At 40.5% G+C, this 15,095-nt stretch overlaps 1 protein-coding gene across 1 annotated transcript; it reads right to left on the reverse strand.

Annotated features, from left to right (window-relative positions):
- Window positions 1-443: 443 nt before the first annotated feature.
- On the reverse strand, window positions 444-14,978 carry surf4 (surfeit 4). The gene is made up of 6 exons (XM_048186726.1): window positions 14,974-14,978; window positions 12,334-12,521; window positions 7,094-7,170; window positions 6,969-7,012; window positions 5,252-5,438; window positions 444-1,449 (listed from the first exon to the last, which is right to left on the reverse strand). Exons 2-6 carry the CDS (start codon window positions 12,437-12,439, stop codon window positions 1,183-1,185), a joined length of 681 nt encoding a protein of 226 aa, XP_048042683.1. The 5' UTR covers window positions 12,440-12,521; window positions 14,974-14,978; the 3' UTR covers window positions 444-1,182.
- Window positions 14,979-15,095: the final 117 nt, after the last annotated feature.

Here is a 15,095-nt window from a genome sequence, read left to right on the forward strand (position 1 = left end):
AATTCCAGCAGTGTAGACACTGCTAAGTGTATTACTGCCCTCCACAGGTCAAAGTTTGAACTAATTTGTCATATACAATATGCTAATGCAAGTATATAACAATTAGTTATACAGTGGTTCAATATTAATATTATAAAGCGACAAGAATATTTTTGGTGCACCAAAAAAACCAAAATAACGACATATATTGATGACCGATTTCAAAACACTGCTTCAGGAAGCTTCGGAGCGTTATGAATTAGCGTGTCGAATCAGCGGTTTGGAGCGCTAAAGTCACGTGATTTCAGCAGTTTGATCCGCGATCCGAATCATGTTGTTGACATGATTTAACATGCTAGACATAAGTTGTTTTTGGCTCATTTTAATATCATTGGTTGAGAAGAACCACCATGTTTAAGAACTGAGACAATGAATCACATCAGAACACAAACACATTTTCATTATTTGTTGATTTTGCTTTATTTTTCCGCCATGATCTGAAAACCAAAAATCAAAAATACAATATAAACTTCTGAAAAATCAATATAATGACTTACTTTTTTTAATATACATATATAATCAACAGAAAACACTTGGGCAAGACAATAAATCAAGTTGAAGAATAGGAGCTCTCGTCCTACTCGGCTGTGTAGATCGTAAAATAATAGAATTAAAGTCCCCGTCGCTGCTGCGACTCGAGACGAACGACTAACTCGACTGAGACGCGTACAGCACGGAGTTCACATCTGATGCACGACACAAACGTCTTATGCATTCGGCCCTTAAGAACATCACCGATCAACCTTATCCAATGGCAGTTTCCGATGAAATTCAACCACAAACATTATAAAGACTCCAGAAAGATGAAGATGATGAGGATTTGATGAGCTGCTCCAGTCAGTCACATTCACAACCTGTTCAGTCCATTTCACATACTTATATCTCTCAACAGCGCTTTTAAATACCAAAAACAAATTAGAAACACTAATGCAAGAAAACGTGATTAAAGTGAACAAAAATAAACAGAGTTCTTGTTGCAATCAGTGGCGTGTGGCAAATAAAACTCCAGTATTTAACAATGCACTTAAAATAAAGAGGAAGTGGAGAAAACAATGGCGTAATGAAGAGGACGAACAGGGTAACGGTGTGTTACAAGTGTGAGTTCTTGCGTCCCGGGAGGTGAACTGAAAGACACTCGTCTTCTTACCACTCCTTCTTCTTCTCATCCATAGACACGCCGCCCGGGCCGAGAGCGACCACCAGCAGCAGGCCTCCGATGACCGACGTGGTCTGGAAGAAGTCGTATTTCAGGAAGTCGTGCATGGGTTTGTAGGCAGGCACTGTCCAGAAAGCGTTGAAGTAGACGTTGATGGCCAGAAGCCACACCACCAGCGTGAGCGCCGCCAGTTTGGTTTTGAATCCGACGGCCACCAGGATGATGAGAGCCGTTCCCACCATGTTCTGAAGAATCTGGGAGACAAAAACAGGATTGAATTACAGCTTCACAGAAAATCGTAATATCTTCATCCCTGCATTTAGCAGATTAGAGCTGGATGATGATGTAGATACATTTTGAGATGATATAAACAATCAAGCAGTTGAAATCTGATATATACACTTTTAGGTTTTTCATTGGCATTGATGGTTCCTTTAACATCCATTGCATGAAAAAAATGGGGAAACAAAAATATTTTTTCTACACTTTTAAAAATAAAGGTTTCAAAAGAGGCAATTCTATTCAAGAACCATTCTTGGTTCCCCAAAGAATCTTAAAAGAACATTTTTACACCATAAAGAACCTTTTGTGCAACGGAAAGATTCCACACTCTTAAAAACAAAGGCTCTTTATTGGCACTGATGATTCCAAGAAGAACTTTTAGCATCCATGGAAACTTTCCATTCAATAAAAGTGGAAAAAGGTTCTTTAGATTATTAAAATGTTCTTCACACTAAGAAAAAATGGTTCTTTTAAGAACTGATCATTGAAAGGTTCTTTGGGGAACACAAAATGGTTCCTCTAAGGCAGGGGTCGGCAATTAAGTTTGGCATCAGGCCAAAAAAAAAAAAAATTCCCCACTAGATGGCGGGCCAGAACATAGTCAAAAGATAATTTCAATTAATTGATGAAAAATGCAACTAGAATTGCCTGTGACAGACTGTTCCAGTGTCTTTTGTAACTGGTAGTGTTTGTTTGTTTGTTTATTAAATTTTAATGCCATGTTAGCATCATGGCTATTTACATGGCAAACAAAAAGGTCAGCATCATCCATAAAATTTACATTATTATATAAAACATTTCAACTTAACATAAGATAGAAAATCTAAAATACATTCAGGTGATACATTTTGAAATATTCCATGCAAGCATGTTTCTGAATAAAAGCATTAGAATATGCTTAATAGTCAAAGGAACTTTACATGAGAGACATAAAGGAGGAACTTCGCCTATTAATAAAAACCCATGGGTATTGGGTAAGTCTTGAGTGCCCCAGTCTACACCTAGTGAAGACGACTTGATCATGTCTTGATTTGAAATTATGGAAGGTACTTCTTTTTATACTAGGGTTTATTTCATATAGCTTATTATTTTTATGTTCATCCCATTCTTTCTGCCACTTGTTAGTTATATATAAATTAATTACTGGTTTAAAATCAGAAGGTGGTATTTTACAGTCAGATATTTCCAGGTCAAGCGCATCCCTGGCTGTAACTGATAGTGAGCTGTTACTCTGTGTTAAATCCTGTAGTAGGACAGTCATTAACAAAAAGCCACATTTGTAAGGCAGTGTCTGGGTTTTACACTGGATAAATTAATAAAGTGGAGTAGTGACAACGCGACAGAAAAAAGTGACATCTGGTGTAGACACGGTGATAATATTCAACGGCACCACGAGAAGATGATCTATTTCAGAACCAGCCGCTATCAAAATAATATGGCTGTGGTTGCAGGCCAGATATTATTGCTGGCGGGCCAGTTTTGGCCCGTGGGCCACTTATTGCCGACCACTTCTCTAAGGCATCTGCTGTTGCAAAAAAAAACATTTATTTTTATGTGAGTATATGAGCAATATCACATGAGTAGCTGTGCGATATGGTAATTGTAGGTAATCACAGCCGTGCTGATATGGAACCATATTGCACGGCTACGAGTGTGATATTGCGTTTATACAACAGTTCAACGGCACAAGTGTGTAAATAAATAAGAAACAACAATGGATTGTCTTTAAAAACCCTCTTTTGTGAGGAACTACTTCCTTTCGCCACGGATTCAAATCTCAAGTTTAACAGTTGAGCCTTTACAACTAGTAATGAACGAACAAACATTAAGTCGCTTCATTGAAACTCATTGTAATATGTAGAGTATTATGAGAGAGAGAGATCGCCTGAACGAGTGTATTACCTGCATCTAGCTGATATTCTTCAGGTCAATCTTATATTCATAATCACAAAATCAGTTTGAATGTCCGCTGAGGAAAGCGATATCTTTATCTTTGTCCTTTTAACATTTAAGAGGATTTCCCATGACAGTGCTAGTCAATGCATTTGTCTTTACATCTCGTAAGATGTTGTTTAAAGTAAAACTTGTTTGTCCATTTCAATATAAAAGTCTTTGCGACTGACTGACTGGACTCACTCATAAAGACAGTCTTTGTCGCCATCTAATGGCATATTAATGTAACTTTCACTGAAGTCAAAATCACTAATGGACTCTTTCTCAATACCAAAAAATATGGCATGTTATTTATATAAAATATTATTTATTGAACAATAATATTTCAATTAACAACAATAGCCATTATAACAGTATAAGAAGTAAAATAGGAAATAAACACAAGCAAACAGGTCAGTCAAACGTACAAAAGCAACGCTCTAGTTAGTACAGGAATTAATTGTAATATAAATTTACAATGTAAATATAGATTAATAAGACCAAAGATTGCCTGTTTGATATACCCAAAACTAATTATACCTCATGTTTAAACACTATCTACATAAGAGCCAGCGGCAAATTCCTGAAGGACTGGCCGAGATGAAGCTGTTCTCAGCGGGTACACGAGCTCTGAACGACCGCTGACGGCCAGGAGCTCACGTCTCTGAAAGCATCTAAACAAATTTTCATATAGGCGCTGTATGTTTACATATAAATCGCATATCTGAGGTCTAAACAACTATATACTCTTAAAACAACATTCTGTTGACACGGTGAAACGCTTCCCGTGGCGATACTGGTAGAATATCGCATGGCTGGAAAGACCTCTCAGCCAATCAGATTCGAAAACCAGAACAAACTGTTGTATAAACTTACATAGCCATAATATAGTTACATTTTGCAATAATCAGGCAGTTGAGATTTGAAAAATACAAGTATATATCGCTTTATGTGAGTGGACTGTATGTATGGAGCTGTGTGATGATACAGTTAGATTTTGCAACAAGAAATAAACAATATATGAACTATATTGTGCTTTAATATGTGTGACTGGGAACATGCAAATGATATCTCATATATAACAACACAAACTCTACACTCGAGCACAAATACACTCGACTCTGAACCGAACGCACCAACAGCAGCAGGGATCAAACACACTGCTGCTTTGATACTAAAACTGGGAAATTTCAGTGATATTCAGGTGAACTACAGATATATTTGTATTTATTGAGAGCTGCACGAGTATGAATGAGTGTTTCATGCTCTACTATATCTGCATGACATTTGATTCCTGGGTTCACGATCTCAGAGCGCATGTCAGAAAGCAGCTCAAACGTGTCGTCGGTCTTCACACAGTCATTTCAAGCTTCTGTGTCGAATTTCATTCAAGTTAAATCTCAAAGCTTCAAAGTTACTTTCCAGTTTATCACTGTGAAGCTGCTTTGAAACAACTTTATTAATTGTCTAAACAAATGTTCAAAAGTTTATGCAGATTATGCAGATCATTATAATGAATATCAAGAAATATTATGAAATCAAAATGAACTTTTTTTTTATGCATTATTCCAGTGTTTATAATAACTAATTGGTGCACATCAGTATTTTGGTTTGAATTCATGCTTCTCATAATATTGAATCAGAATGTCTTCTTTTCTGTGATGAGGGCGGAGCAACCTGTCACTCACATGAGATCCACCAATAGCAAACCACAACCATCCAATCAATTCCCTATGAAGAAAATCAAGCCCCGCCCTACATTTGTTCTTGTTTGCAAAGCATTTCAATAGAGAAGAAAAGACTAGCTCAACTTCTGCTTCATGCAGACTTTAAAACACTTACAGAGAAGAAGTTGGCGTCGAAGTGCAGCAGCGTCATGAACATCAGCACCAGCAGAACGCGTCCGCCCAGCTGCATGTACTGTTTGGGAGAGCTTTCGCCCATCGACGGCACGCCGGCAAACATGCTCTTCCCTTCAGAGCGAGACTCGGCCAGCAGCAGCAACAAACCTCCACCAAGAGCCAGATTTCTAGCAGGAACACAGAAAAGGGTCATTCATATCCTTCAAAGAGCCCATATTCTGCACTGATGTTGTTTTTGTGCTCGACTAGAACAGGTTTTCATGCTTGAATGTTATTTTTGACATTGTTGCAGCTCCTCTCTTCCCAGTCTGTCAGTAACGCTGTGTTTAGTTCCTGTCTCTATGAAGCCCCTCCTTCTGCAAAGCACAATGTGCTCTGATTGGTCGGCTGGAGCAGTGTGTTGTGATTGGTGTTCGGGAAATGCCCCGCCCCTTACCATAACCGCCAGTTTCAACACACAACTAGACGTGCTGATATTCGGTAATGCGATATATTGCGATAATGAATATGCAGGATATTGTTATCGTGGGCACTTAAAAATACCGTAAATAATAATTTATTACCAATTATTAATTTTTAAGAATACTTTCCCCATCAACCGTATAAAATGCACAACACCACTGTATTCTGCGTCAAAGGAACACGCGCTCAGATGTGCATGAGAAGCACATGACTGAACGAGTGAAGGAGACGCGCTGAATGAAAGTGCACGTTCACTCTCTGACAGCAGAGGGCGCTGATGGAACAGCAGAAATGCAGCGGTTACCCCGGAAACCCCGCAAACAAAGCAACTGCGCTAGTGAAGTTTTTAAAATGCTCCAAACAGACATTCATGTTGTTCATCTCAGCACCAAATACTTAAAGACTTAATAGACTATTTATTTTCAAACGTAATCATTTTTATATTTTAATCTGGACTACAACATGCCGTAATGATTAGAAATGTTTTGATTATTTGTTATTGTTCAGCAAAACTTTGAGACATACGGCTTCATTAGTTAACATGTTAATTCATTATTACCAAACTGACAATGAAAAATACTTGTAAAGCATTAATTATTCTTAGTTACTGTTTAATAACATTACTAAAATCAAAAGAACTTATTTAATGGACCTGAAATGATCAGTTGTATTTCTTAACTAACATTAATAAAATAATAATACTTTCTGTAACAAATGTAGCTGTTGCTCAATCTTAGTTAATGCATTAAATAAAGAGACCTTATTGTAAAGTGTTTCCTGTTGTTCTTTATATTCTTTTGCTCTTTAATCTGTCTGAAAATTTTACTTTATATATTTTTGGCATATTGTATTATTGTATTTAAACATTCAGAGTTCTTAAACCTGTTATACTGACAACACTTTTTTTTGCAACTTATTTCAATATCGTGATAATACCGTATACCGTGATAAAAGCTTCAGCAATTAATCGCAACATGAAAATTTGATACCGTCACATGCCTACACACTGCTAACTCACCCAGGCCCCGCCCCCTTATTATGCTCATGAATTATTTAAATGAGGAACATTCAAGCATGAAAACCTGCTCTAGTAGAGCTCAAAAACAACATCAAGACTTTGTAAAAGGGTCCATTTTAATGTTCTGTGATTAATAAACTAGGGAAATATGGTGATATCTGCTGGTGTCTTGCTGTATTTGGTTTTATAATGAGATGTTTACTGGATTTGAGCTCACCTCATGAGGAATTTGAGATCCCACAGAATACTGTAAGCAACCGTCTGAAACACAGAGAGCGCTGATCAATGATCAAATATGAAGGTAAAGACTAACTCCAGCGCTGACGCTCGCTCTTCACTCACCTGTAGTGCGATAACACCGAATAACCCAAAGCAAGCATACTGAACGAAGTTTCTGCTGAGGATCAGCACACATCCACCTGCGGGCGAGACTCGCATCAGTGAAACACTGAATCAAAGGCATGTTTTTAACATCTGAAATGTGCTGCGACTCATTTAATGCAAAGAAAGCACACACAATGCAGATTATTCATCATCCAAACATAATCATTTTAAATGGTTGTACAGCACAACACACATTTTTGCAAAAGTGAAGGTTGCTGTTTTACGTTGATATTGCGACAGGAGAGAAGTAAAAAGCCATTATTGCATAGTTTAGCAACCAGCTGGACTACACATGCAATGTCTTGTTTCTCTTCCTGATTCCTCTCTCGTGTCTTTCTGCAGGTAAATGTCAGTAAATTTCGGTTCAGTTGCTGGAGAATTAGACTGTGGATTTGCACAGAAATGTTTAATATCATGTGTTTAAATTTGATTTATTAAATTTGAAAATGATTTCCACTATAATTTTATACTTCTATTTTTCATTCTTGTTCCATATGCTGTTAAAATTGAAGGGTTTTTTAAAAAAGTAAGCAGAACTAAAATACACGTTTATAGTGTCCTTGTAAACCAAATGGCTTAAAAATCATATTAAACTTTTTTTTTTTTTAAATTCAAAAACGTGCAGAGTTTGTAAATGACAGTAAATATCGGTTCATGCATGAAGTCATTTGCTGAAATGACTGATCTGTGGATTCATACAGAAATGTTCTGTTTTGGTCAGGCTTGTGCTTATAATTAATGTGTTTATAATGATTTCCACTATAATTTTATATTTACTAAAACATTATTAAAATCAAAAGTTGTAACCGTTAATATTATTATTTTAATGGACCTGTGCGAACATGAACCAACAATGAACAATTGTATTTTTTTTAACTAACATTAACAAAGATGAATAAATACTGAAACAAATGCACTGCTCAGTGTTAATGTGTTACTAATGTTAACTAATGGGACCTTATTTAACACTTTACAAGTGTTACCATTCTTTTTCATTTACCACTATTTTACATTTTTTTCCTGAATGTAGCAATTAAAATGCATTACGCTTTTTTTTTCTTTCAACAATGCAACAGGGGTTTTTTTTTCCAGAAAATTATGTGCGATTATATTTTTTCTGAGATTGGACAGTAGTGACATTCTGTGGTCAGATATTTTTGTATAAAAACGCTAAACTTTATAAATGTGCTTTTGTTGGGATGAACAGAAAAATGAGTGTCAAACACTGAATTAACACTGAATTCTCAAATGGAGAAAATATATTAAACATATTTATAATCAACATTCCTTCAGAGCGACAGAGAAAACTGTGTCACATTACTGCAGTTTCTGATTAATTCACTGTCACACCAATCCAGAACAAGGTTAAAAATGAGGCCAGTGAGTGTGTGTGTGTGTGTGTGTGTGTGTGTGAGAGTGAGAGAGTGCGTGTGTGTGTGGTCCTGGTAAACAGTGTTGTGAACCAAATGTCCCAACAAGGATGGTAATAACAGTAATTTTAGACCTTGTTTGGGCATCTTTTTCATCCCCATGAGGAAAACAGCTTATAAATCATACAAAATTATATTTTTATAAAATGTAAAAATGCAGAAAGTTTTCTGTGATGGGTAGGGTTAGGGGTACAGTATAAAAATCATTATGTCTGTGGAAAGTCCCCATAAAACATAGAAAACCAACGTGTGTGTGTGTGTGTGAGAGAGAGTGCATGTGTGTGCGCAAGTGTGAGAGTGTGTGTGAGAGTGTATGTGAGTGCATGTATGAGAGTGTGTGTAAATGTGAGTGTGTGTGTGTGAGCGCATGCAAGTGTGAGAGTGTGTGTGTGTGAGTAAGTGTGAGAGTGTGTGAGAGCGTGCGAGTGTGTGTGAGAGTGCATGTGAGTGTGAGAGTGTGTGTAAGAGTGTGCAAGTGTGCGTGTGTGTGTGAGAGTGCATGTGTGTGCAAGTGTGAGAGTGTGTGTGTGAGAGTGTGCAAGTGTGAGTAAGTGTGAGAGTGTGAGAGTGTGTGAGAGCGTGTGAGAGTGTGTGTGAGAGTGTGAGTGTGTGTGTGTGTAAGAGTGTGCAAGTGTGCGTGTGTGTGAGAGTGCATGTGTGTGCAAGTGTGAGAGTGTGTGTGTGTGAGAGTGTGCAAGTGTGAGTAAGTGTGAGAGTGTGCGAGTGTGTGTGAGAGTGCATGTGAGTGTGAGAGTGTGTGTGTAAGAGTGTGCAAGTGTGCGTGTGTGTGTGTGAGAGTGCATGTGTGTGCAAGTGTGAGAGTGTGTAAGTGTGAGTGTGAGAGTGTGTAAGTGTGAGTGTGTGAGCGTGCGAGTGTGTGTGTGAGAGTCAGAATGCATGTGAGAGTGTGAGTGTGTAAGAGTGTGCGTGTGTGTGAGCAAGTGTGTGTGAGAGTGCATGTGAGAGTGTGAGAGTGTGTGTGTGTGTGTGAGTGTGAGAGTCCATGTGAGTGCATGTGTGAGTGTGAGTGAGTGTGCGAGTGTGTGTGTGAGAGTGTGAGAGTGTGTGAGAGTGCAAGTGTGAGTAAGTGTGAGAGTGCATGTGAGAGTGTGTGTGTGAGTGTGAGAGTCCATGTGAGTGCATGTGTGAGAGCGTGCGAGTGTGTGAGAGTGCATGTGAGAGTGTGTGTGTGTGAGTGTGAGAGTCCATGTGAGTGCATGTGTGAGAGCGTGCGAGTGTGTGAGAGTGCATGTGAGAGTGTGTGTAAGAGTGTGCAAGTGTGAGTGTGTGTGAGAGTGCATGTGTGTGCGAGTGTGAGAGTGCATGTGAGTGCATGTGTGAGAGTGTGTGAGAGTGTGTGTAAGTGTGAGTGTGTGTGAGAGCGTGCGAGTGTGTGTGTGAGAGTGCATGTGAGAGTGCATGTGAGAGTGTGTGTGTGAGTGTGAAAGTGCATGTGAGTGCATGTGTGAGAGTGTGTGAGAGTGCATGTGTGTGCGAGTGTGAGAGCGTGCGAGTGTGTGAGAGTGCATGTGAGAGTGAGAGTGTGTGTAAGAGTGTGCAAGTGTGAGTGTGTGTGAGAGTGCATGTGTGTGCGAGTGTGAGAGTGCATGTGAGTGCATGTGTGAGAGTGTGTGTAAGTGTGAGTGTGTGTGAGAGCGTGCGAGTGTGTGTGTGAGAGTGTGTGTGTGAGTGTGTGTGAGAGCGTGCGAGTGTGTGTGTGAGAGTGTGAGAGTGTGTGAGAGTGCAAGTGTGAGTAAGTGTGAGTGCATGTGTGAGAGTGTGTGTGTGAGTGTGAGAGTCCATGTGAGTGCATGTGTGAGAGCGTGCGAGTGTGTGAGTGCATGTGAGAGTGTGAGAGTGTGTGTAAGAGTGTGCAAGTGTGTGTGTGAGAGTGCATGTGAGAGTGTGTGTGTGAGTGTGTGTGAGCGTGAGAGTGTGTGAGAGTGCAAGTGTGAGTAAGTGTGAGTGCATGTGTGAGAGCGTGCGAGTGTGTGTGTGTGAGAGTGCATGTGAGAGTGTGTGTGTGAGTGTGTGTGAGCGTGCGAGTGTGTGTGTGAGAGTGTGTGAGAGTGCAAGTGTGAGTAAGTGTGAGTGCATGTGTGAGAGTGTGTGTGTGAGTGTGAGAGTCCATGTGAGTGCATGTGTGAGAGTGTGTGTGTGAGTGTGAGAGTCCATGTGAGTGCATGTGTGAGAGCATGCGAGTGTGTGAGAGTGCATGTGAGAGTGTGAGAGTGTGTGTAAGAGTGTGCAAGTGTGAGTGTGTGTGAGAGTGCATGTGTGTGCGAGTGTGAGAGTGCATGTGAGTGCATGTGTGAGAGTGTGTGTAAGTGTGAGTGTGTGTGAGAGCGTGCGAGTGTGTGTGTGAGAGTGCATGTGAGAGTGTGTGTGTGAGTGTGTGTGAGAGCGTGCGAGTGTGTGTGTGAGAGTGTGAGAGTGTGTGAGAGTGCAAGTGTGAGTAAGTGTGAGAGTGCATGTGAGTGCATGTGTGAGAGCGTGCGAGTGTGTGAGAGTGCATGTGAGAGTGTGTGTAAGAGTGTGCAAGTGTGAGTGTGTGTGAGAGTGCATGTGTGTGCGAGTGTGAGAGTGCATGTGAGTGCATGTGTGAGAGCGTGCGAGTGTGTGAGAGTGCATGTGAGAGTGTGAGAGTGTGTGTAAGAGTGTGCAAGTGTGAGTGTGTGTGAGAGTGCATGTGTGTGCGAGTGTGAGAGTGCATGTGAGTGCATGTGTGAGAGTGTGTGTAAGTGTGAGTGTGTGTGAGAGCGTGCGAGTGTGTGTGAGAGTGCATGTGAGTGCATGTGAGAGTGTGTGTGTGAGTGTGAAAGTGCATGTGAGTGCATGTGTGAGAGCGTGCGAGTGTGTGCGAGTGTGAGAGTGCATGTGAGTGCATGTGTGAGAGTGTGTGAGAGTGCATGTGTGTGCGAGTGTGAGAGCGTGCGAGTGTGTGAGAGTGCATGTGAGTGTGAGAGTGTGTGTAAGAGTGTGCAAGTGTGAGTGTGTGTGAGAGTGCATGTGTGTGCGAGTGTGAGAGTGCATGTGAGTGCATGTGTGAGAGTGTGTGTAAGTGTGAGTGTGTGTGAGAGCGTGCGAGTGTGTGTGTGAGAGTGCATGTGAGAGTGTGTGTGTGTGAGTGTGTGTGAGAGCGTGCGAGTGTGTGTGTGTGTGTGAGAGTGCATGTGAGAGTGCATGTGAGAGTGCATGTGAGAGTGCATGTGAGAGTGCATGTGAGAGTGCATGTGAGAGTGCATGTGAGAGTGTGTGTGAGTGTGAGAGTCCATGTGAATGCATGTGTGAGAGCGTGCGAGTGTGTGAGAGTGCATGTGAGAGTGTGAGAGTGTGTGTAAGAGTGTGCAAGTGTGAGTGTGTGTGAGTGCATGTGTGTGCGAGTGTGAGAGTGCATGTGAGTGCATGTGTGAGAGTGTGTGTAAGTGTGAGTGTGTGTGAGAGTGCATGTGTGTGCGAGTATGAGAGTGCATGTGAGTGCATGTGTTAGAGTGTGTGAGAGTGCATGTGTGTGTGAGTGTGAGAGTGCATGTGTGTGCGAGTGTGAGAGTGCATGTGTGAGAGTGTGTGTAAGTGTGAGTGTGTGTGAGAGTGTGCAAGTGTGAGAGTGTGTGAAAGTGTGAGTAAGTGTGAGTGTGTGTGTGTGAGAGTGCGTCTGTGTGCGAGTGTGTGTAAGTGTAAGTGTGTGAAAGTGTAAGTGTAAGTGTGTGTGTGTGTGTGTGTGTGTGTGTGTGTGTGTGTGTGTGTGTGTGTGTGTGTGTGTCTCACCGATCTGTCCTAAGAGGTTGAGCAGCACGAAGCATGTGGCGAGGAAGTATCCGCAGCTCCAGGTTCCCTCGATGTAGTCCCTCTGCTCGTTCCACTGGAACCACATGCGGAATGCCGTCCTCCAGGAACGTGCTGATGAGACACAGGCGAGCGACGTGAGGCAGATACTGCTTCGTGACCCGCAGGAACTGCAACAGCAAAGAGAGAGAAAATCTCACAGTCACACACACCTGACACTCAAGAGACCGATAAGATTCCTGAGGGACTTTTCATTAAAAAACCTACATACTGAGCATTATCACAGCATAATCGTTTTGTGTTACAAGTTTTTCTGAAATCTTATGTTTGAATATGCAAATGAGGCATTGTCTAATTATGAATGCACTCATTTGCATACATTTCCAGAACAGAAATCTGAATATTGGATAAAGACAGGTTCAAAATTCTTACTTGTTCATTTTGACGACATATTAGAGTTAAAGGTTTTTACAGATTCAACAGACAGAAAAAAAAAAGAAGCATTCAGGCGAATGATATATGAACAAACTCATTTGAACACACCGGAAGAACCGAGTCATGTTGTGAAATACGAGAGCGACTCGTTGATTTAGTGCGGCTAAAATAACAGCAGATATAAACAGAACACAACAACACTTGCTGGCAGCCAATCACTGACCACACATAGAAAACTAACTAACCTGACAGCCAATCAGAGCTCATGACCCCATGAACTCAGTAAACGGCAAAACAAAACTACAGAATATATTTTCCAAAAACAGATTCAGTATTCCTCAATGAATAAACAAACAAGCAAAGCCAGGTGAGGAAAAAGTAACACAACTGTAATGCATTACTTTCCATAAAAGTAACATATTTAGTTACTTTTTCAGGGAGTAACAATATATTTACATGGCTAAGACATTTCGTATACACCGTCTGTTCATTTATATTTTCAAAATTAAAGCAATGGTCACGTCTTTCATTTATAACTGGATTCACTTCATTTAACTTGTTATGGTTACATTCATCCCATTCCATCACTTATGTTCAGAACAGCTCAAAACCATACTATTACTGCAGTACCAAAGCACACTGCATACTTACTGAATCCCATGATGCAATGCACCCGGCATTCCATTTCCGAATCTCTCCAGAAGTAGTAGGACTTTTGTGAATTTGGACATCTCACACTGTTTTTCACCTACTATATAGTAGGGAAGTGTGCGATTTCAGATGCAGCCAATGCTCAAACGTATAGTAACAAATAATTTATGTTTAAAGTGGACCTATAACGCCCCTTTTCACGAGATGTAATATAAGTCTCTGGTGTTTTTTATACTCAATCCCCCACAGATCATTTATTATAGCTTGTCAAATTTGCCCCTATTTGGGTGAGAGCAAAAACACGCCGTTTTTGTGTGTGTCCCTTTAAATGCAAATGAGCTGCTGCTTCAGAAGAGGGCGGAGCTTTAACAGCTCAACAACAACAAAGCTGGAGAATCTCACGCAGCCAAAATGACGAAAGTGTTCAGCCTTACATTGTTCAAACCGGAGTCGACACTGATGGAGAGACTCAGGAAGAAGTTACAACTTTTAGACGTTTCTGAATGGTTAGTGGATAAATTGATGTAGTTGCTGTGGAGTTGATTCAACTCATCCACTAGCATGTGTCGTCATGTTCATCTTTTGTGTTGAATTGACCCTCGTTTGTGAAGCAGTCCGGCGTAAAATGACGGCATGTCAACAACACTCGACTACAACAACTCTTCCTCTTCTCTAAAGCAGCCCAACATGGCCCCGCCCCCTTTGTTGTGTGTTCTCAGGGGCGGGGTTTATGTAAATTTTAGGGTTTGTGATGTCACAACCCGGGAAGAAGCTCGTTGTAGTCCCTACCAGCTGTTTCTGTAAAAGAAAATATCTCCTTTGCATTGAACTTTGAGTGTCGTAACTTCACAGATGTTGTTTATGCTCAAACAGCAACATTACACACTAACTCAAGTTAAAAAGTGTAATCATATTCAAGGACTCCTTTAAGGTTTTGTTGCATTACAGCACTTTGCTCAAGCCAGCGCTCACAGTAACCCGAAACTCCTGCGATTCACTCCACTTTTCGACTCCAGATTTAAGTTTCATCCCGAAACAAACCATCAAAAGCACACTGTGAAGCAAAAGCAAGTGCACTACAGAGGATGCCTGACAGGCAGCACTTGATATGCGTCATGTTTGATGATTTCAGAAGAAAGCATGAGCTTTGAGGAGGTTATCTAACCCTGTGAGCTTGAGCAATCACTCCTCGAGCTGCTTCAGTGCAGAAATCAATGAGGTAAAAGTACAGTAAAGTTCAACAGCTGTGACTGCTCGACTTAAACGAGCTTGCATTAAATGTGTATTTTGTTTTGCATGTTCTAAAATCATTTAGCAACCGAGATCTGCCTCTTTACTCCATGCATTTTATTTCAAACGCCAATAATGAAATTCCTAATAAAATCCTGATAGAGAAACAAAACCAAAGTCTTATTACAGCACAGAAACACCCCCCGACAGCTTTAACTAACACACTTCGCATGCATAAGAACATAAATGTCATGCACACACACTAATAATATAAAAGATGATGATGATGATGATTGATTGACGCACCTGATCCGCCATTAATATGATTGGGACGTCTATACATGATATTATAATCCGCCGCGCTCAATGAGGTTATCAGATCCTCCTGCCCCATCACTCACGGATCGCTAAGCATTAAAATGTTTAAC

The sequence above is a fragment of the Megalobrama amblycephala genome, linkage group LG4 (assembly GCF_018812025.1).
Source record: "Megalobrama amblycephala isolate DHTTF-2021 linkage group LG4, ASM1881202v1, whole genome shotgun sequence".
Taxonomy (NCBI): Eukaryota; Metazoa; Chordata; class Actinopteri; order Cypriniformes; family Xenocyprididae; genus Megalobrama; species Megalobrama amblycephala.